The sequence below is a fragment of the Ochotona curzoniae genome, unplaced genomic scaffold, assembly GCF_017591425.1.
Source record: "Ochotona curzoniae isolate NIBS_2020 unplaced genomic scaffold, NIBS_Ocur_1.0 contig_2321, whole genome shotgun sequence".
In the NCBI taxonomy this organism is placed as follows: domain Eukaryota; kingdom Metazoa; phylum Chordata; class Mammalia; order Lagomorpha; family Ochotonidae; genus Ochotona; species Ochotona curzoniae.
This window is the reverse complement of record NW_024465421.1, coordinates 24,318,590-24,340,087: the sequence shown is the minus strand read 5'-3', so window position 1 is coordinate 24,340,087 and position 21,498 is coordinate 24,318,590. Positions and strand designations below refer to the sequence as shown.

The following is a 21,498-nucleotide window of genomic DNA, read 5'->3' as shown; positions in this document are numbered from 1 at the left end:
AGGGAACCCCAAGTTCAGGCTGGCCTGTGCCCACAGCTCCACTGATGGCCCCGGGTGGCCTGCACTGGACTCTGGCCAGCTCTTCAGCCACGATAAGCATCAGTGGCCTCCATGGTCGGCTGCCTCCCTGCCAGCACAGCCAGGCATGGCCTTCTTCCCACAGGCGAGGGGTGGGGGGGGAGGCAGTGGGGAGGAGCACCTGGGACACAGCTAAACACTGCTCCCCCTGGGGGATGGGGCCACACCCCACACGCCCATGCTGACTGTGCCCACCTGTACCTGGCTCGTCCAGCTGAGGCCGGGCTGCCCGGGCCAAGGCCAGCCTAGGCAGGACCTGTGGCTGCACCAGTAAGCACTTGAGTTAACGATAGCATCAACTGTCCACCCACGGAAGGCCGTGGGAGGCACATCCAGGGGTGGGTGCTGTGGGTCACGGGCCAGGGCCCTCCACTGGGGAGGACCAGGAAAAGGCTGGGAGGCTCCCCTCCCCCTCGGCCTGCCCCCAGGGCCCCCCACACACTGCTGTACCCTGCTTGCTGCGGCTGGGCAGCACTCCCAGTTTACAAGCCCAGGGGAGGGAGTGCTTGGCTACACCCCTGGGGGACCTGGTCCCCAGCTCCTCACATGCTGGCCACCTGCCTCGGTTTTGGAGGGCTGTGTTGGGGTAACTGCCCCCTCCAGGTCAGAGAAAGAATCTGTTTCCTCCTCACCCACCTTGGCCTGACAGCAAGAGCTCATTCCGGCCCCCAGTGATCAGGGTGGCCTGCAGGGTCCCCACCAGGCTGGCCCTCCCTGACTGCTGCTGTCCACATCCAGGGACCTTCAGCCCCTCCATGCATGCCCAGGAACGTGCCAGGCTGCAGGTGGGTGCCCCTGCCCACATCCCAGCTTCCATGTTTTATGGACACAGCCAGGTGCGGGCCTTGCTGTAGGTGAGGAGTTTGGGGTCTCCCCCCCCCCCCCCCCCCCGCTCTGGCTGAGCCCAGGTCCTAATCAGAAGCCGGCAGGCGCGGGTGGGGTGCGGCTGGGCGGGCTGGGCACGGCCAGGGTGTGTGCCTCAGAGGCGCCGGAGCCCCCTGCTTCCCTGCGCCTGGCGGAGGTGAGGTGGCGGCAGAGTGGGGGCAACCGGGAGGTGTTAGGGCGGGGGCACGTGGCTAGATTTAGGGTCTCAAGTTCTTTCTCTTCCCGCGGTGGGGACACACATGCAAGGTGGGCTCCAAACTCCTGCAGTGGAGCTGCTGGGGAGCCTCCCTGCGAGGACGAACTCCTGAGACCCCTCCGAACAAAGGGGACCTGGGGCGCCGCACGAAGCCAGCGGGTGCGCGCACCCCAGGAGCGCGGCGACACCGGCGCCAGGAAGAAGCCGGAAGTCGGGTCGGCCCGCGCGCGGAACGCCGGGGCGGGGGGCCGGCGGGCGGCCCGGGAGCCTTTGGGGGCCGGACCGTCGCGCGGCAACTCGCGCGGAGCGGGCGGAAATGGGGCTGGTGTCCCGCGGCGCGGCCGAGTCGCGGCTGGGGCCCGGGAGCGCCGGCGTCCGCCCTGGGAGCCACCGGTGAGTGTCCCCGGGCGCCGCCGTCCAGCCCAGCCCGGGCCAGTGCGGGAGCCGCGGAGCGGCCGCCATGGTCGTGCCTGGGTGACCCCTGGCCAGCGGGGTGAGCCTGTCCGCCCGGCCTGTGACAGCCAGCGGTGCGCGGCCAGCCGAGCTGCCCCGCAGTCCCTCCCCGGCCAGCAGTCCCAGGGCCTGTGACAGCAGCGGTTCCCTGGGGCCAGCGAGGCGCCAACCTGCCTGCTCAGGCCACACACACCTCTTGGGTTTTCCTCCCACCTCTCCCCTGCCCTCCCCACATTGAGTCACTTTTTTCTTTTAAGATTTGTTTGTTTTTATTGGAAAGACAGATTTACAGAGAGAAGGAGAGCCAGGAAGATCTTGTATCTAGTGGTTCAGTCCCCAAGTGGCTGCAACAGCTGGAGCCAGGAGCCTCCTCTGGGCCCTCCCAAGGCCTTGAGCCATCCTCCGCTGCTTGCTCAGACACAGACGGGCTTGCACGGATGCCCAGACTGGATGCTGCTGCTGCAGGGTGCACTTTGTCCGCTGCCGCACAGCGTTGGCTCCACTCGTGCATTTTTTATAGCGCTGAGATGTTAAAAATGAGAGCACGCAGTTGGCTACCACACACCTGCAGCAGTGAGTGGCTCTCATGGACCACGGAGCATTGAACTCCTCAGAATGCGTGTGGAGCAAACCCTGACTGTATTAGATGTAACAGCAAAGATGAGAAACAGTTGAACCACTGACATGCTGGACTTGTCCCCTCGCCACATCCAGAGGCTGTGTGCTGTGGGCTCCCAGTGATGAGGAGCCGCTGGCTGTGGCAGGTTGTGGGGTAGAGACGGGCCGCAAGGGCCCAGCCTGAACCTCCCTCCCGTCTTGCAGGTTGCCCAGCATGGTCCTGAAGATCTTCTTCCCCACGTGCTGTGTCTCAGCTGACAGTGGCCTGCTGCTTGGGCGCTGGGTCCCTGAGCAGAGCAGTGCCGTGGTCCTGGCCATCGCACACTTCCCCTTCATCCCTGCCCAGGTCAAAGAGCTGCTGGCCCAGGTGCAGCAGGCCAGTCGGGTGGGCCTGGCTGTGCTGGGCACCTGGTGCCACTCCCGGCAGGAGCCCCCCGAGAGCCTGGGCCGCTTCCTTGAGGGGCTCAGTGCCATCTTCACCCACGAGCCCTGGTTGTGGCTGGGTCGGGAGCAGGCCGGCAAGGCTTGGCACTGCAAGGCTTCCCGCTGGTCGGCGGCCGTGGGTGAGGACCAAGTTCTGCTGGTCTTCTATGACCAGCGCCAGGTGCTGCTTTCTCAGCTGCACCCACCAGCTGTGCTGCCGGACCGCCAGGCGGGGGACGCCATGCCCAGCGTCCGGGGCCTGGCCGTTGTCTTCGACACAGTGGCGCGCAGCGAGCTGCTTTTCCACTGTGACCGCTTCGCTGAAGGCCCTGTGCGGCTGAGCCACTGGCAGTCAGAGGGCGTCGAGGCCAGCATCCTGGTGGAACTGCTGCGGCGGGCCTCGGGGCCTGTGTGCCTGCTGCTGTCCTGCCTGCTGTCCCTGATAGCGTCCTTCAGCACCTGTCGGTAGGCAGCTCTGGGCCCTGTGTCGGGGAGGGCAGGGACAGTTCACGGGGCTTGTGGCTGTCCCCCAGGATGAGGCCAGAATGGCTGGCAGCTGCAGTGGCTGCAGGAGGCCCCAGGGAGTCAGTGAACACTGGCCAGGACTGCTGGCCCCTGCCAGGGCCTGGGCTGCCAAGAATGCTCCCAGGCAAGGGCTGGCCACTCCTGTGCATTCTGCCCACTTTGTGGCAGCACAGCTTGGGCGCTGCCCCGGCCTTGCCCCCGGCCTGTGTCAGTGCCCATGCCCATAGGAGAGGCAGGCACCACAGCCCAGCACCTGGGGCTGGCCAAGGGGACTGTCCAAGCTGTGGGCTGGGGCCATAGCTGAAGCTTTCTGCCCCCGGACAGAGGACCTGAGATGGCTCTGTGCCGGCAGTGCCCCTAGATGGCCCCTGGGTTAGGAGGCTGAGCAGGGGAGGGTTGGGGCCTCCCAGCAAATGGGGGTGAGCTTGGAGGACCCTAGGCCTGGTGCGCTGTGGGCAGAGGGAGGCCCCCAGCTGCTTCGCAGCAGGCCAGGAAAGATTCCAAGTGTTGGCAGGCAGAGGGATTACGGGGGCGGAGGCGGGGGGGGGGGAGTAGCAGCAATGAGCACTGACATTCACCATGGCTCATGAGGCCACATGGCTACCTCGTGGTGCCGTGGGCTCCGTTCAGCTGGCAGGGGACAGGGGGCATCTCGCACTCACAGCTTGGCATGGGGAAAAGAGCAGGGTGCATTTGCTGTGGCTGGATCCTGGAGTTGGTGTCCGGCTGCTAACACCGGTGCTTGTTCTGAGAGGCCAGGCTTCGGGGCCACTTCCTCCTCAACCACTGGGCCTCCAGGATAGCCTTGCTAGGCCATGGGTCAGTTCCCTACTCTAGGCCTGCTGCAGATCTGACCCTGGCCCTGGGAGGGGCTGAGAGGGGACGAGGTCAGGCTGCAGGCCCAGGGAGGCCGCTGGACACTGCTGTGCACCTTACTGGCCCTTTGTGGGGCCTCTCGTGTGTTTGTCCTTCCTGGCTGCCCTGTGCTCAGTGCCCGCTCCTGGCTGGCTTCTCCCACCCAGGGCATCCCGGCTGTGGCCCGTGTCCTTCCTCACGAGCAAGCTCTCCACGTGTGAGCAGCTACGACACCGGCTACAGCACCTAACACTCGTGTGCAGCACCCACAAGGCCGAGGAACCCGCCCAGCGGATGAGGTGTGGGCCTGCTGGATCCCCTCCTGGAGGTGGGCTGTGACCCCCGCCCCTGCTCAGGCTGGGCCTCAGCCTCCTTACCATTCCTGCCACCCTGCCAGGAAGGCTGACATGCTGGTCTCCATGCTGCTGGACGTGGTCCTTGGCCTCACCCTGCTGTCCTGGCTCCATAGGGAGAACCGCATCGGGCAACTGGCCGAGGCACTCGTCCCTGCTGCCGACGTGAGTGCCTGGGTGGGACTCTTAGGCACAGGGAACCAGCCTCAGGCCGTGTGGCTTGTGGGGGCCACCCACTCTTCTCCTGTTGCATTTCCATGCTGCCCCTGGGGCAGATGTGCCACTTGCTGGGTTTCTCCCTGAGGAAGGATGGTTGCCAGGGCCTCCTTGTGCCCAGTCCCTGGGGGAAGGGGTCTTGAAAGCGTCCTGTCTTGGGGCCAGCCCCTGCCCAGGCCTCTGCAGAGTTGCTCACTGCATAAATATTTAATTGCAGACAGCAAGCCTGCTCCTGCCATGTGCTTGCCCCTTAAATATTGAATGAGTTCTGTGTGTGAGGAGGCCTCAGCTAAAGCCGGTCAGGTTTAGCTCGGAGTTCCGAGAGTGGCGCCAGAAGCTCCTCATCCTATAACCTTAACCCTAACCCCACACCGCCCTCTTTGCTGCCTGGTGCACCGCCTGGGCGCTGGGCACTCCCAGGGGCCATGGCCCAGCTTCCCTGGCTGCTCTGCAGGCCTCTCTGCCACCTCTGGCTCTCACCTCGGCGTTCTTCCTAGGGCCCTGGGTCCCTTAGAGCCCATGTCCTCTGTGTGGTGGGCAGGGCCAGAAAAGGACTTCACCTGCAGGCTCCCCTACAGGGCTTTAGGTGATGGGACTTGCCGGGAGGCCTCCAGCAGCCCAGGGCTCAGAGAGGCTGCCCAGACCCTGGAGGGAAGAGGCTGGGTTCACTTTGCCCTGCCCTGACTGGCCGGCTGGAACTAGAGCCCCAGTTAAGGTAGGTTTAGGGGTGTATACTGAACCCAGCTCTACCCAACATGTGTCCCGTGTCTTGCAGCATGTGGCCGAGGAGCTGCAGCACTTGCTGCAGTGGCTTATGGGTGCGCCTGCAGGGCTCAAGATGAATCGTGCACTGGACCAGGTGCTGGGTCGCTTTTTCCTGTACCACATCCACCTGTGGATCAGTGAGTCCCTGGCACAGGGCATGGGATGCAGGGCATAATTGCCCGGGTACTCTCGTGTGGGTGTGCATCTGTATGCGTGCATGTGTGTGTGTGAAACCCCTGTGTGTGAAGCCCTGTGTGGGATCCCTCTGTGAGATCCCCTGTGTGTGTGTGAAGCCCGTGTGTGTATGCGATCCCCTGTGTGTGAGATCCCCTGTGTGTGTGAAGCTTGTGTGTGTGTGTGTGTGATTCCCTGCGTGTGTGATTTCCTCTGTGTGTGAGCCCCTGTGTGTGAAGCCTGTGTGTGTGTATGAGCCCCTGTGTGTGTGATCCCATTTGTGTGAGATCCCCTGTGTGTGTGATTCTCTGTGTGTGAGATCCTTGTGTGTTTGTGAGATTTGCTGCGTGTGTGTGAAGCCCTGTACCAGGCCAGGGTTGAGTCCAGTCCTGGAGCCGGTACTTGCAACTCCCCGAAGCTCAGGTGCCCACCCAGAGGGAGTTCTCCAGGGCTCAGGACCCCCTGGGTGCTGCTCTGAAGGCCCGTTGTTCTGCCAGGCTACATCCACCTCATGTCGCCTTTCATCGAGCGTATCCTGTGGCACGTGGGCCTCTCAGCCTGCCTGGGGCTCACGGTCGCTCTGTCCATCCTGTCGGACCTCATTGCCCTGCTCACCTTCCACATCTACTGCTTCTATGTCTACGGGGCCAGGTGGGCAAGAGGGACAGGAGGGAAGCGCGGGGGCAGGGCCGTGGACAGTGGCTGGCGGTGTTGGAGGCGGAGTTCTGCCTAGCCCCGCCCTGACCGCCTGCCCTTTGGCCACAGACTCTACCACCTCAAGATCTGCGGCCTGTCCTCCCTCTGGCGCCTCTTCCGCGGGAAGAAGTGGAACGTTCTGCGGCAGCGCGTGGACTCCTGCTCCTACGACCTTGACCAGGTGGGGGCAGTGCCGGCCTGTGGTGCATGTGGCTTATCTGCATTTCTCAGACCAACAAGGACCCAGGGAACCCTCTGACGCCTGGTGCGGCCCCCTTTGTGCCCACAGCTGTTCATTGGGACTTTGCTCTTCACCATCCTCCTCTTCCTGCTGCCCACCACGGCCCTGTACTACCTCGTGTTCACCCTGGTGAGCAGGCATGGGGGGCTCTGGGTGGCAGCAGCTGTAGACAGCCCCTCACCTCCCACTGGGCCACTGGGCCCTATGCCACTGTTGGTGGGAGGTCTGCTTGCTGCTGCTTCCAGCAGACCTGGTGAGGCTGTCTCCACCTTCAGGTCCTAGCCTCAGCCCATGGCCCAGGTGGCCTTGCCCTGGGCTCACAGTGGCTGGGCCTGGAGGATGGCTCCTGGGGCAGACGTGTCCGCCATGGCCCCGGGTCCCTGTATCGCAGCTCCGGCTCCTGGTGATCGCTGTGCAGGGCCTTATCCATCTGCTGGTAGACCTCATCAACTCCCTGCCATTCTACTCGCTGGGCCTGAGACTGTGCCGGCCCTACAGGCTGGCAGGTGAGCACACTTCTGGGGACATGCTGTGGGCTGGGCGAGGAGCTGGGTGAGGCCAGAGCCAGGAGCTCAGGTCCCAAGGCTGCTGTCAGCTGCTGTCCCAGGTGCAGGTGTGATTGGGCAGCTGTGCTGTGCAAGTGGCGGTGAGGGGTGGTGGTGGAGCATCCAGCCTTGCTGACCCTTCTGCAGGTGAGTCCTGCCATGGCTGTCAGGAGTCATGCCCCACTGACCCTGGGGTGTTTGCCACCCTGTGCTCCTGGCCTTGGCCTTGGCCTGAGGCTGTGGCTGACATAGGGCAGCTCACATAGGAACAACAGTCCTCGCTGTCACCAGCCGCTGGCCCCAGCCACCCTCACTGAAGGTGTGGTGGGTCCCTGAGTTGGCTCCCCAGCAAGCATCCTGCCCCATCCCTGCAGAAAAAGCACAACTTTGTCCCTAGCATGGGGCTGACCCCCGCCTCTTGTCCTGGGAACTTGGTCTATGTCACTTGACTGGGTGGCAAAGACCCAGTGCTCAAGCCATCTCTGCTGTCCCCAGAGGCACCAGCCAGGAAGTTCAGTGAAGTACAGGGTTAGTACAGGCCATGGCCCGGGGTCATGGGGAGTACTGCCTGGGATCATGGGGGTACTGCCCGGGGCCACAGGGGCTATTGCCGGAGGCCATGGGGACTACTGCCTGGGATCATGGGGGTACTGCCCAGGGCCATGGGGGGTACTGCCTGGGCCACGGGGGTACTGCCCAGGATTATGGGGGTACTGCCCAGGGCCACAGGGGGTACTGCCTGGGGCCACAGGTGGTACTGCCCCCGGCCCACAGGAGTACTGCCTCGGGCCATGGCTGGGGCCTCATGTCTGTCAGGCAAGGAGCTTTGCCACGGCCAGGCAAGCAAGAAGAGAAGGGAGCCGTGCACTATGGGCCTGGGATTGTGTGCCCTCCCTGCCAAGCACCTGTTCCCTTGCAGCCGGTGTGAAATTCCGCGTCCTGGAGCCCATGGCCGGTAGGCCCCTCCGCCTCCTGATGCAGGTAAGACTAGTGGGCAGGTGGATGGGCTTGGCATCTGTCCTCCACTACCTGGGCGTACAGGTCCTCTGTCTCAGCATGTCCTGGGCACTGTACCCTGCAGGAGCCCTGTGAGCTGAGTACATTGTGGGGTGCAGCCCACCTGCTGAGCCCTTCCTGTCCTTCCAGACCAACCCGCTGCCCTACAGCCACGTGGTGCGCATCTACCGCCTGCCCAGCTGTGGCTGCCACCCCACGCACTCCTGGGGCGCCCTGTGCCGCAAGCTATTCTTTGGGGAGCTCATCTACCCCTGGAGACAGAGAGGGGACCAGCAGGACTGAGGGAAGCCCTACAGCTGGCGCTCCTGACCGGGCCCTGCCCATGGCACCTGGGTGGCTTGCAGGATGTGGTGTGGGCAGAAGCCCTGGTCAGCCTGAACTGCCTGGGTGGGGGCTGAAACAGCCATGGAGAACGCTGGAGCACATGGGTTTGGGTGCTCTCTGACATCAGTTTGTGACAGCCAGGGTATGTGGTTGGAGCCGCCTCAGGAGGCCAGCTACCCCTAGCTGGCTGCCCAGTGCCGCCCAGACCTCTGGGAATGGGCCGAGCTTCCCTGTCATCGCCTGTCCAGGGCAGACGATCCTGTGGCAGGGCAGCTTGGGGGGATGGCCCAGAGATGCCAAGGCAGGGGCCTGCACTGTGGGCATGAGGACACCACTGTGGCCCTGTGTCCCCCGTGGTGACAATAAAACCTTCTGTGTGTGCAGTGGCGGCTCCTGTGGGCAGTGGGTCGGGGAGGCGGAGATCAGACACTCGTCGGCCAGCAACCGCCTCGCAGGTCCTGCGCAAAGCTCCGCACGGCCTCCAGACATCACCCCTGGGGAGTTGGGGGTGCAGTCGCTAGGACCTTCCCCGTGCCCCCCACCCCTCCTGAGCTGGGGCACGGGGCCTCAGGCAGGGGAGAGTGCGTCCTGGCCCCAGGAGGCCAAGTCCCTTTCCGTCCCCCTGCCCTCCCGGGCCACAGCGCCCGTGCGGCGCTCCTGCTGAGGGCCTTGGCATGGCGGGGCCGGCCCGTCCTCGGGCCGCCAAGCCGACCTCGGGGCGCCGGGACCCCAAGAGGAGCCGCTGCCGCCAGGCCTCCTGACGGAAGTCCCGCCTCCGCGCTCCCAGGGCGGTGCCGCCTGTCAGCTCGGGATCGCAAGCTATTGATTGGCCAGCCTGAGGAGGGGGCGGGGCATGGCCGACCCGCGGCCGCGGTGACAACGCGAGGCCTGACAGCTCGAGGGTGGGAGCCGAGTGACTCCAAGATGCTTTGCGGCTCTGATGGACAGGTGGAGGGCCCAATAGTTTCTGAGGCTCGGGAGGCGAGCGGCCAATGGCGACGCTGACTGGGCGGGGTGTCTATAGCCTCCTGAAGCTGTGCGGAAAATACTGGGGGCGGGGTGGGTGAGAAAGAAGGACGGATGAGTGGTCCAATGGCGCAGGGGAAGTGGGAGCCGGCAGTCCAATGGCGGCGACGAGGGGGCGGGGCGGAGGGGTCCGCCGCGGCGTTGTGAGGGACACGGCGAGGGTGGGGCGGTGCTGACGGACGAACGTCCCGGCCAATGGGTCTCTGGGCAAGGGCGGTCGGCGGCCAATGGCGGCGGCACGGCCGGGGGCGGGGCGGCGCTGCGCGGCCTGTGCGGGAAGCTGCGGGGCGGCGGCGGCGAGGCGGAGGTGAGGCCGAAGGGAGCCGGGCGGCGGCCGGGCGAGGGGGCCGAGCGGGCGGACCCGCTCACCTCAGCCGCCCCGGTCCCCGTAGGTCCGGCCGGCCGCGGGCAGGATGGGCACCCAGGGCAGCCCGGTCAAGAGCTACGACTACCTGCTCAAGTTCCTGCTGGTGGGCGACAGCGACGTCGGCAAGGGCGAGATCCTCGAGAGCCTGCAGGACGGCGCGTCCGAGTCGCCGTACGCCTACAGCAACGGTGGGGGGCCGGGGAGTCGGGGGCCAGGCGGGATGTCGGGGAGTCGGGGGCGGGATGAGGGCGGGGAGTCGGGGGCGGGATGAGGGATGTCGAGGAGTCGGGGGGCCAGGCGGGATGTCGGGGAGTCGGGGGCGGGATGAGGGATGTCGGGGAGTCGGGGGGCCAGGCGGGATATGGGGAGCTGGGGGGCTCCGGAGGGATGTCGGGGGGCCCCTCCGGAGCGGGGAACCAAGGCAGGGAATGGGCGCCCGGCAGAGGGCACCTTGCGGGAGACGCGCACACCCTGCTCGCACCCCGAACACGTCCGTGGGTTGCTTCAGCAGCGGCTCGGGGACTGTCTGTCGCTCCGGCTCCGGTCGGGCCTGTCTGACAGCTCGGAGTGGGCAGCAAGGCCGGCCCCAACCCCGGAGGTGCTACGCACTGGGCTTGCAGCTGGCTGTCCGGGACCCTGCGGGGCTGACTTGGGAGGGTGCGTCCTTAGGAGGCTGGCCTCAGAGTCAGCACTGTTTGTTGTTTGTGAGGCTACACTGGTCTAGCTTGAACCCGTGGAAGTGTGGAAGTGTGTTTGGCTGCCTAGTTTAAAGGTTTTTTTTTTTTTTAAGATTTATTTATTTTTATTGCAAAGTCAGATATACAGAGAGGACGAGAGACAGAGAGGAAGATCTTTCCGCCCGATGATTCACTCCCCAAGTGGCCGCAATGACTGGTGCTGTGCCGATCCAAAGCCAGGATCCAGGAACTTCTTCCAGGTCTCCCACACGGGTGCAGGGTCCCAAGGCTTTGGGCCGTCCTCGACTGCTGCCCCAGGCCACAAGCAGGGAGCTGGATGGGAAGTGGAGCTGCCAGGATTAGAACTGCTGCCCATATGGGATCCTGTCGTATTCAAGGCAAAGATTTTAGCCACTAGGCCACAGCACCGGGCCTGCGTTTAAAGTTTATTTCCAAGGTGCTCTTCTATTCAGTGATTCGCTCCCAAAGTGGTCACAGCAGCTGGAACTGAGCTGATCTGAAGCCAGGAGCCAGAAGCTGCTTCTTGGTCTCCCACATGGGGGCAGGGTCCCAAGGCTTTGGGCCGTTGCCAGGCAACAAGTAGGGAGCTGAAGAAGTGGAACTGCCAGGACTGCAACCAGTGTTCCTATGGAATGCCAGTGACAGTGGGAGAGAATCTTGCATGCGTTGGTTCATTCCCCAGGCAGCCACGTGGCCGGAGCTCTAATGATGGCCCTGCTGCCTTCCCAGGGCTCTCACGCTGGTGAGCAGCTGGGGCCAGTGGTGTGCACCCTCCTGGGTGGCTCGTCTCAGCCCGGACTTGCCTGCTGCCCTGGGTGGCAGGACCGCTCCCCCACAGGTAGAGGTGTAGCCCAGACCTGCCCTCTGCCTGGTCTGGTCTGGCTTGTTCCACAGGCACACAGGTGTGCCCACAGGGACCTGTGTATTAGCAGTGGGCCTGGAGCCCTGTGCTGGCACACCTGCCCTTGGCTGGCCACCTCTGGTCTGGAGAGACCCCCGGTGGCCCCGGGGAACAGGAGGGAAGTGCTGGCTCACTCTGCTCCAGATTGCCCTGCTGCCCCTGTCCTCTGGGGAACCCTCTAGCTGCCTGCTCTGCCTCTGCTTGGGGGTACTAGGGTGGGCTGTGTGCTTAGTCTGGACTCTAGCTCGTGTGGGTCATTGGATGGGTGCAGAGGTTTCTTGTTAGACTTGAAATTCGTCCCCCTCAGCCTGCCAAGTGCGAATTCCAGGCTGCTGATACTCTGGCTGCTGCTGCTTATCCTCAGTGCAGGTTCAGCCTGTGAGGCCATGCGACCGGGTGGTGATGCCCATGTGCAGGCCCTCTCAAGCCTCCCTCTGGCCTGGTGCTCTGTCTGAACGTGTGTGTCACGGCGTGTCCTCAGTGTGGATGTATGTGCCGCAGTGTGTCCTTGGTGTGTGTGTGTGTGTATGTGTGTGTGTTGCATGTCCTTGGTGTGGATGTATGTGTTGCAGTGTGTCCTTGGTGTGGATGTGTGTGTCGTGTGTCCTTGGTGTGGATGTGTGTCGCAGCGTGTCATTGGTGTGGATGTATGTCAGAGTGTGTCCTTGGTGTGGTTGTGTGTATCGTGTGTCCTTGGTGTAGATGTGTGTGACGTGTGTCCTTGGTGTGAATGTGTGTCGCAGCATGTCCCTGATGTGGATCTGTGTGTCCTTGGTGTGGATGTATGTGTCGTGTATCATTGGTGTGGATGTGTGTCATGTGTCCTTGGCGTGGGCATGTGTGTTGTGTGCCCTAGCTGTGGACGTCATGTGTGTCATGTGTCCTTTGTGTAGGAGTGTGTGTCACGGTGTGTCTTTGGTGTGGGCGCATTTGTCGTGGTGTGGTCTTCTTCCCTAGATGCCAATTTCTGGTCCCATCATCTCCCTGGAAGTCCTGGTGACTGAACACTGACCACTGAGCCCTGCTGCATGCAGCAGATGACGTGTAGTCTCCCTGCCGAGAGGTCCTCTGAAATCCCTGTGAGGGAGTCTGAGCCCCTGGCTGCACTGTCCTTGGGAGACAAGGGGGAGCTTGGGAGTCCCCCAGCTCTGACCACCTGTGCTGCCCTCTCCCCCAGCTCCCACCTCCAGCCTGACCCTCCCCCACACCTTCTGCCCAGTTACAATCTTTTTCTCAAGTGTTTGGATGTGGCCCTCGAGAACCCGAGGGCAACAGAAAGGGGGGCCTTGAGAACACGGTGTGGTGAGCCAGGGAAGTGCCATGAGGGAAGCCTGTGCGGCACCACGGCCTGGGAGTCAGAGAGGGTTCAAGGTTGCGTAGGCTGGTCTTGGGAGCTGGTGGGGCATTGAGGTGGGCCAGCCCTTGTCCACGTGACTCCTCCCTCTTCATCCCCCCTTCCCCCTCTCCCCGTGGTCCTTAGAGGACGGCGCTGTAAGGAGAGTGTGGTCAGTTTGCATGGCTGATCCTGACCAGGAGCGAGGGCAACTAGTGATCATAGGAGTGCCTGCCTGCTAGGTGTAGGGATGGATTTCTGTCCCAGGTTCAGAGTGGAATGACTGCCCCAACGTCAGGTAGAGGGATGGCCTTCCCTCAACCTCAGAAAGCAAGTTTGTGGGTAAAGAGCAGATCATCTGGAAGGCAGACAGCTAGCCTCCAGGATGTGTGGTGGATATCTGTGTGTGTGGTGGATATCCATGTGTGGTGGATATCCATGTGTGGTGGATATCCATGTGTGTGATGGATATCCATGTGTGGTGAATATCCGTGTGTGTGGTGGATATCCGTGTGTGTGGTGGATATCTGTGTGTGTGTGTGTGTGTGTGTGGTAGATACCGTGTGTGTGGTGGATATCCGTGTGTGTGTGTGGTAGATACCCGTGTGTGTGGTGAATATCCGTGTGTGTGAATATCCGTGTGTGTGTGGTAGATACCCGTGTGTGTGGTGAATATCCGTGTGTGTGTGGTGAATAGCCGTGTGTGTGTGGTGGATATCCGTGTGTGTGTGGTGGATATCCGTGTGTGTGGTGGATATCCGTGTGTTTGTAGTGGATATCTGTGTGTGTGTGTGTGTGGTAGATACCCATGTGTGTGATGAATATCCCTGTGTGTGTGTGGTAGATACCGTGTGTGTGGTGAATATCCATGTGTGTGTGGTGGATATCTATGTGTGGTGAATATCCGTGTGTGTGGTGGATATCCATGTGTGGTGGATATCTATGTGTGTGGTGGATATCCGTGTGTGTGTGGTGAATATCTGTGTGTGTGTGGTAGATACCCGTGTGTGTGGTGGATATCCATGTGTGTGGTGGATATCTGTGTGTGTGGTGAATAGCCGTGTGTGTGTGGTGGATATCCGTGTGTGTGGTGGATATCCGTGTGTGTGGTGGATATCCATGTGTGTGGTGGATATCCGTGTGTGTGGTGGATATCCGTGTGTTTGTAGTGGATATCTGTGTGTGTGGTAGATACCCGTGTGTGTGATGAATATTCCTGTGTGTGTGTGGTAGATACCCGTGTGTGGTGAATATCCGTGTGTGTGTGTGTGGTGAATATCCGTGTGTGTGGTGGATATCTGTGTGTGTGTGTGGTAGATATCCGTGTGTGTGTGGTAGATACCCATGTGTGGTGGATATCCTTGTGTGTGTGCATATCCGTGTGTGTATGTGTGTGTGGTAGATACCCATGTGTATGGTGGATATCCTTGTGTGTGTGTGTGTGGTGGATGTGTGGTGGCTATCCGTGTGTGTGGTATGTGGTGGACACACATGGGCGGACAGGACGTGTGGTGGATAACTGTGTGCTGCTTTTTTTTTTTTTAAGATTTATTTCCTTTTATTGGAAAGGTAGATGTACAGAGAGGAGGAGAGGCAGAAAGGAAGATCTTCGTCCGATGGCTCACTCCCCAAGTGGCTACAACAGCCAGTATTGCGCCGATCCAAAGCCAAGAGCCAGGAACTTCTTTCCTCCAGCTATCCCACGCGGGTGCAGGGTCCCAAGGCTTTGGGCTGTCCTCGACTGCCTTCCCAGGTCACAAGCAGGGAGCTGGATGGGAAGTGGAGCTGCCGGGATTAGAACCAGTACCCATATGGGATCCCGGCACGTTCAAGAAGAGGACCTTAACCATTACGCTATCGTGCCGGGCCCAGATTTATTTATTTTTATTGCAAAGTCAGATACAGAGAGGACAAGAGATAGAGAGGAAGATCTTCCATCTCATGATTCACTCCTCAAGCAGCTACAGTGGCCAGAGCTGCGCTGATCTGAAGCCAGGAGCCTCCTCCAGGTCTCCCAAGCAGGCGCAGAGTCCCAAGGCTTTGGGCCGTCCTCGACTGCTGCCCCAGGCCACAAGCAGGGAGCTGGATGGGAAGCTGGGCTGCCAGGATTAGAACCGCTGCCCATATGGGATCCTGTCGTATTCAAGGCAAAGACTTTAGCCACTAGGCTATCATGCTGGGCCCTATGTGCTGCTTTCTGTGCACACCATTTTTGCGGCTTGGATGAGGAGCTAATGTAACAGCCTCCAGGAAGGAAGCCCCACGGGAGTCCAGCAGTGGCAGGAAGGATGCAGAGGGTAGGTCTGGCCCTGAGTACTGACTTGGCCTTGACCTCTGTGTAAACGTCGAAATCGAAACCAAGAGCCCGGGCCTGGAGCCACAGCAGGTCTGTGCAGCGTGCCTGTGGCCCTGCCCCCAGCATGCAGGCTGCAGGGCAGCCTCAGGGAGCTGTGCCCTGGAGCCAGGCCTCGGCCATTGGCGCGTGGAGAAGCCATGGAGGAGCTTGGGTTGCACAAGTGGTCAACAGCGCCCCGTGTGGCCAGGAGTCAGGCTCCCGAGGTCAGCCTGTCAGGGTAGGTGGACTCGCCCTCTGCCTGGCCACACCGGGCTCCCTGGGTAAACACAGTGCCTGACATTCTTTTTGAAAGATTTGCTACTTTATCTGAAAGGTAGAATGACACAGACATCTTCTGCTGGTTCATTCCCCAGATGGCCACACGGCCTCCTCTGGGTCACCCACTGGGATGCAGGGAACTGGGCTGCCGGTGCCACAGGGGAAGCCTTTACCTGCTGTGCCACAGCAGAGGCCCATGACATTCCTATACTGAGGTGGACAGGGACAGGCACAGTGCTGGGGTACTGGGGAGGCTGCTCGATGCAGGAGCAACTGGGTCCTGTGTCCCTGGCTGACAGAAGACCTAGAGCTATGCGGCTCCAGTGGCCACTGCTTGGCCACTTGTTTGTGATCCGACAGCCAAGAGTCCTAACTAAGATGGGCCCATCTGGCATCTGGGCTTTGGGGGAAGAGCCGGGCGTGCTGACAGCCATGATGAGGTGGACCTGTGCAGGGTGGGTTGTGGTTCCTGTACTCCCATGGCCAGGCTGGGATGAGGGCCTCCTGTATGGATCAGGGGTTCCGTGTATCCTGCCTCTGTATGGAAGTCGCGGCTGCAGGTAGCCTGCTGGGGTCACGCACGTAGCAGTCGTACTGTCCCCACCAGCTGGCCTGCTCTGAGATGGGTGCCCAGCCCCGCCTTGTCCTGGAGGTACTGGCCTGTCAGGACTAGGTGGGGGCCTGGGCTCTGGGTTCTTTGACCCAGTTGTGTGAGGGCCGCTGCTCCGTGTGTGCCTTGCTTGCCTTGGAACCTGCCAGTCTCCTGGGAGGGGGGTCACTTCTGCTGTAGGCTGTGTGACGATGCAACAGCTTGTGGGAAACATCCGGAACAACCCCTGAGCTGTGCTGACATCCTATCTGGGCACCAGAGCTTGTCCCAGCTGCTCTACTTCCCATCCAGCTCCCTGCTTCTCCCAGCTGCTCCGTGTCCCATCCAGCTCCCTGCTTCTCCTGGGTGCTCCGTGTTCATCCAGCTCCCTGCCTGTGGCCTGAGAAAGCAGTAGAGCATGGCCAAAGCTTTGGGGCCCTGGGCCTGTAGGGAGACCGGGAGGAAGCCCCTGATGAGCTCAGCTCTAACTGCTGTGGCCATTTGGACAGTGAACAAGCAGATGGAGGGTCTCTGTCTCTTTGTAACTGTGCCTTCCAAATAAATAATAAATAAATCTTAAATGCAAAAAAAAAAAAAAAAAAGCAGTGGGTATAAGTGAGCTTCTGGGAAGTACTTGGGTGCTGTGAGGCCAGGTTGGCCTACATGAGCATGGAGTGGTTTTCTGTGGCTTGATGTTGTGGCAGAGCCTGCTGTGTCCCCACTGTCGCCATAAGAAGCTGTCCTGGGGCAGCAGATGCCTGAGGACACCCAGAGCAGTGACTTCTTCCTGGTCAGTTTGTTTATTGGGACTGCGACTGGGGTGCCACGAGTGAAGTGCCACCTGCAGTGCTAGAATCTTATGTGGGTACCGCTTCAGATCCAGCTCCCACTACAGGGCACATGGGAGACTGGGTAGAGTTCAGGCTTCTGGCCACCGTGGCCATTTGGGGCGTGAGCCAGGGAAACCTGAGCAGGCGTCAGGCCTGTGACCTGGAGATGTACAAGGGCCAAAGGTTCACTTCGCGGGAGCCCAGCCCTGACCTGGTGGCGCGCTCGCTTCCAGGTGGGTACGCCGGCTGCTGCAGGCTCTGCCTTCTCTGAGCAGTGCTCAGGGAGGACCTGGGCTCCCGTGGCTTACCAGAGCCCCGTGTGGCCTCACACTGTCCTCTGTGGGGTGGACACCCTGTTTCAGAGTGCCTGCTTCCAGCTCCAGCAGTTCTACTCCTCCTGGCTTTCTGCTTGTAGCCTGGGAAACAGTGGAGGGGGCCTAAGTGTGTGGGCCCTTGCACCCACGCAGGAGACCTGGAGGAGGCAGGCCCCTGTTGCCTGACTTGAGATCAGCTCAGCCTCTGGCCCTTGGAAGATCTCTCCCTTGTCCAGTTCTTTCTTCTGTGTGGTCATAGGAAGTCTGTCCTGGGGACAGTCAGAGGTAAACTAGAGATGGAGAGGGCCATGCTTTGCAGTGAGAGGGCAAGCTGTCAGGGCTGATGGGAAGGGGTCGCTGGTCTGCAGGGCCGGGCGGTCTGCTTGCCCCATACCGGGAGGCTATGCCAGGAGGCCTTCAGTGTCTCAGTCAGCATTCAGACCGTGTCCATGCAAGCCTAGAGCTGCTTGGCTGGTTTGGCTTGTGGGCTTCTGTGGGAGGGTGGATGGGGCCTGCAGGAGGTGTCCCGTGACACAAGTGCCAGGGTGCAGCCCCTGAGGACACTAGACACTAGCTGGCCAAGTACCTCCAGGTGCCCGCTGGCTGGCATCAGGATGGACAGTCAGAGGGGGCTGGCTCAGCTCGATTCTGTAGGCCTCCTGTGGGTTCTTCTTGCCACCCCGCTGCCTCCTCCATGGCTTGGGGCCACAGTATCCCAGGGGCGTCCTTGGGTCTATGGCTGCCCTACCCATTGGGTCCATGGTTGGTTCATGACTCGTGCACAGCTGGCCTGGATGCACCCCACATCCTGCCCTATGCTAACCCACGGGCCCCTCACCTGTTTCTAATCAGTCTGTCTGCTTTCCAGAGTGCCATGTGTACCACTAGAGGGTTCGACAGACAGTGGAGCACATACACAGAGCCACGCACACAGAATGCAGACAGGGACACACATCTCACGTTTTCTGTGAGGGTCCATCAAGGTGGGAGCTGAGAGACCTCCTCCCTCCTCTACCACCGCCGTGGAAGCTCACAGGCAGCCACGTGGCATTGAGCTGGCCCATCCTCCTGGGGTCCACCTGCCTGCCTGTGACAGTGAGAGCAGTAGGTGTGGTCAGCAGAGCTGGGGGAGAACATGCCTCCCTCCTGGGGCCCAGGCACGGGCAGACTGGGGCTGGAGCCTGGAACACAACCAGGAGTGGGTGCCCTCTGGCAGTGCTGGTCTTGGACCCGGTCTTTCGACAAGGCCTAAGCTCCTGTGTCCTCACAGGCATAGACTACAAGACCACGACCATCCTGCTGGACGGACGGCGGGTAAAGCTGGAGCTGTGGTGAGTGGGCTGCTGTACCATAGGGTGGGAGTGGGGGTTACAGGCACTCACGGGGACCCCCCACTCAGCCCGTGCCCCCCATATCTTAGTCTGTGGACCCCATTTCTCAGTTCACAAGTTCCCCCATCTTAGGCCATGGGTGTCCTATCTCAGTCTGCAGGCGTTTTACTCTGCCTGGGCCCAGCTCTCAGCTTTCTGCCCACCAAGCTATATCCATGATGATCGTGGCCTCTCACCATGAAGCTCAATCCCCAGAGCTGGCGGAAGGGGGCTGGTCAGAGTGGGGACTCCTGGGCTGGGAGGGCCCTGCCCTGGCTCCTGCTGATGACCCATGTCTTCCAGGGACACGTCGGGACAGGGCAGGTTCTGTACCATCTTCAGGTCCTACTCGAGGGGCGCTCAGGTAAGGCCACCACTGTCTACCCTTCCTGTCCTGCAACTGCTCCCTGTGGGGAGCCCGTCCCCTGGAGGCCTCCTCCCCTGCTCTCAGCCGAGCCCAGAGCTCACTGCACAGCATCACTCTATGGGCCTCTCACCTGAGTCCAGAAATGAGATATGACTTTCTTGGGTCTGCCCATTCCCCCTCAAAATGCTAGGGCTGTTCGGCATACTTGATGCTGTGTGCAGCAGCTACCTGGAAGGGCCCTATGCCTTCGGTACAATCAGTTCTGATGTGTGTGGGTGTGTGTACACTGGCTCTGGATTAGAGCAGAGGGGGCTGGTCAGGGCAGAGGGGGCTGATCAGAGCAGAGGGGGCTGGTCAGGGCAGAGGGGGCGAGGCTGGCACCCCAGAGTCTAGTGTGGGAGCTTTCTGCACAGTGTGCAGGGCCCGCTCTGGTCTGAATCTTGCCACCTCTCACCCACCAGACCCTAGTCTGTCCCTGGACCGTCGGGGAGTGCTCCTTGACCATGGAAGCTCCTCAGGGTGGAATTGGGGAGCCAGGCCAAGGCTGGGCCTGTTGTGGCGGTGGGGGGTTGTATTTCCCACAGATGCCAGCTGCCTGGAGCTGGGCCCCAAGTATTGGTGTCTAGGGGAGTGACAGACCAGGCCCCAGCGCCTCCTGCTGGCCTGGCTGGAGGGCCCTCCTGCGTCTCTTACTTTGACACAAACCAAGCTGAGACTACAGAGACGTGATGCCTGGAGGAGACCCGAGTGCAGGCCACTCTGGCTGGCATGCCTTCAGGGAGGGAAGGTGCTCAGCGACAGCCTCTACCTCAGGTCCCCTCACCCTGGGCCCTATGAGCAGTGGCTCTCCCCTTGTGCCCGGCAGGGCATTCTGCTGGTGTATGACATCACCAACCGCTGGTCCTTCGACGGCATTGACCGGTGGATCAAGGAGATTGACGAGGTAGGTGTCCCATGTACCCAGCTATGCCACCCAGGGTAGTGGGGGACGAGGACTCCGAGGGGTGGGGGGTGGGGGCTGTCCCTGACTCCATGACCTCCCTAGCACGCCCCTGGGGTCCCCCGGATCCTGGTCGGGAACCGGCTGCACCTGGCCTTCAAGCGGCAGGTGCCCACGGAGCAGGCACGCGCCTACGCCGAGAAGAATTGCATGACCTTCTTTGAGGTCAGCCCCCTGTGCAACTTCAACGTCACCGAGTCCTTCACGGAGCTGTCGCGCATCGTGCTCATGCGGCACGGCATGGAGAAGATCTGGAGGCCTAACCGAGGTGGGCGTGTGGCCCTTGTGCAGCAGGTCCCATGCAGGAATGTGGTGGCTGCAGCCTCCTGCTAGCCCTCAAGTGCAGGAGTTGGGGGGGGGGGGTGTTGCCTTAGCTGCCTGCCTGGGGCACTGTACCGTCACCCCCCTGTCTTCTTGGCCGTTGTTTGGGGTGAGCGGGATTGGCCAGGCCGACTGGGGTGTGTGGTGGCTGTGCTCCGCCCACCAGTTTATGTCAACTCCTTGGGCCGGCCCCCACACCTCATGCTGGGGAAGTGGGTGGCCACAGGACAGGGTGCTGGGGACAAGGGGTGCACCCCCTGCCCTACTGACCCTGGCTGATCCTGGCCGACAGTGTTCAGCCTACAGGACCTGTGCTGCCGTGCCATTGTCTCCTGCACCCCCGTGCACCTCATTGACAAGCTGCCACTGCCCGTCACCATCAAGAGCCACCTCAAGTCCTTCTCGATGGCTAATGGCATGAATGCCGTCATGATGCATGGACGCTCCTACTCACTGGCCAGCAGCACCGCTGGCAGCAGCAAGGGCAGCAGCCTCAAGCGTTCCAAGTCCATCCGGCCTCCGCAGAGCCCGCCCCAGAACTGCTCCCGCAACAACTGCAAGATCTCCTAGCAGGAGCCGGCTCGCCCACAGGACCAGGACTCGGCAGGGCACACTGGCCGCAGGGCCCTGCCCGGGAGGCCGCAGGCGCAGGGCCGCTGGGCCGGACCTGCCCCCCTCCTTAGCCACGCGGTTCTGGGGGTCTGGCCTGCACTGAGCTCGGCCCCTCACTGGGGGAAGGGGGGTGCATGGGCCAGCGCGGGGGGGCCTCTGGCAGTATCTCACACTGAGCCCAGCTGCAGGGGCATTGTCCCCGGGCACACGGGACTGACGGTACCCTGCCTTCACCCTGTGCCGTGGCATCTGCCAACCTCTGACCTCAGCTGTGTCCCAACAAATGACTTTTCCCGGCTTTGTGGACACCCCATTCTCAAGGACCTGCGAGGGACAGCAGGGCCTAGCCCCTCCTGAAGCCATCCGCTGTTGCCTCCCTTGGGGATGGGGTCTCCAAGCCCGCCACAGTCTCCCTGGTGCTCATGTCTACCTCCTGCTCTCACCCCCGGGCAGCGGGCAGTGGGCTTCTGAGGGGTCGACACTACCTGAGTTACAGCCTGGCACCTCGGATCTTCTCGCTGTTTGTACAGTAAACGTGGTTCCTGGAGCCTTCCCTGCTCTGTGGGCCGGCCTCGGGGAGTGGGGGGTGCTGGGGGCCCTGATGTCCAAACCAGCTGGACTGGACGGGTCTGGGGAACCTCTGCCTGGCTGCCCCCAGCCTGGGTGCAGGTCACGGCAGCCTGCACACAAGGGGGGCCCCTGGCGCCAGGCCGCTGGAGCTGGCCAGACGGAGCTGATGACCCTGCCTGCCAGGTCAGAAGGTCAGGCCTGGGGTCGCCTTTGTCTGGCTGC

At 61.8% G+C, this 21,498-nt stretch overlaps 2 protein-coding genes across 7 annotated transcripts; both read left to right on the top strand.

The window, feature by feature from the left end:
• Positions 1-1,475: 1,475 nt before the first annotated feature.
• Positions 1,476-8,747, top strand: PIGQ (phosphatidylinositol glycan anchor biosynthesis class Q). 5 transcript variants are annotated; one of them, XM_040973632.1, is made up of 11 exons: positions 1,476-1,552; positions 2,435-3,118; positions 4,201-4,332; positions 4,431-4,551; positions 5,378-5,504; positions 6,039-6,192; positions 6,307-6,418; positions 6,527-6,607; positions 6,897-6,984; positions 7,943-8,004; positions 8,105-8,747. In XM_040973632.1, exons 1-11 carry the CDS (start codon positions 1,476-1,478, stop codon positions 8,483-8,485), a joined length of 2,019 nt encoding a protein of 672 aa, XP_040829566.1. In that variant the 3' UTR covers positions 8,486-8,747. The 5 variants fall into 5 exon arrangements, 4 of the variants coding, with proteins under 4 accessions (XP_040829566.1, XP_040829565.1, XP_040829569.1 ...); XM_040973631.1 differs by having other exon boundaries at positions 6,870-6,984; XM_040973635.1 differs by having other exon boundaries at positions 6,870-6,984; positions 8,170-8,411.
• Positions 8,748-9,669: 922 nt separating this feature from the next.
• RAB40C (RAB40C, member RAS oncogene family) lies at positions 9,670-21,493 on the top strand. 2 transcript variants are annotated; one of them, XM_040973629.1, is made up of 7 exons: positions 9,670-9,697; positions 9,783-9,945; positions 18,307-18,367; positions 18,710-18,770; positions 19,639-19,716; positions 19,819-20,041; positions 20,387-21,493. In XM_040973629.1, exons 2-7 carry the CDS (start codon positions 9,804-9,806, stop codon positions 20,662-20,664), a joined length of 843 nt encoding a protein of 280 aa, XP_040829563.1. In that variant the 5' UTR covers positions 9,670-9,697; positions 9,783-9,803; the 3' UTR covers positions 20,665-21,493. The 2 variants fall into 2 exon arrangements, with proteins under 2 accessions (XP_040829563.1, XP_040829564.1); XM_040973630.1 differs by lacking the exon at positions 9,670-9,697 and having other exon boundaries at positions 9,730-9,945; positions 19,876-20,041.
• Positions 21,494-21,498: the final 5 nt, after the last annotated feature.

Coding starts and splice junctions, on each gene's coding strand:
- PIGQ (XM_040973631.1), top strand. CDS start 1,476: ATGGGGCTGGTGTCCCGCGGCGCGGCCGAGTCGCGGCTGGGGCCCGGG. Junction 4,333..4,430: donor GAACCCGCCCAGCGGATGAG/GTGTGGGCCTGC, acceptor CCACCCTGCCAG/GAAGGCTGACATGCTGGTCT. Junction 6,608..6,869: donor ACTACCTCGTGTTCACCCTG/GTGAGCAGGCAT, acceptor CCTGTATCGCAG/CTCCGGCTCCTGGTGATCGC.
- RAB40C (XM_040973629.1), top strand. CDS start 9,804: ATGGGCACCCAGGGCAGCCCGGTCAAGAGCTACGACTACCTGCTCAAG. Junction 18,771..19,638: donor CCTACTCGAGGGGCGCTCAG/GTAAGGCCACCA, acceptor TGTGCCCGGCAG/GGCATTCTGCTGGTGTATGA. Junction 19,717..19,818: donor GGATCAAGGAGATTGACGAG/GTAGGTGTCCCA, acceptor TGACCTCCCTAG/CACGCCCCTGGGGTCCCCCG.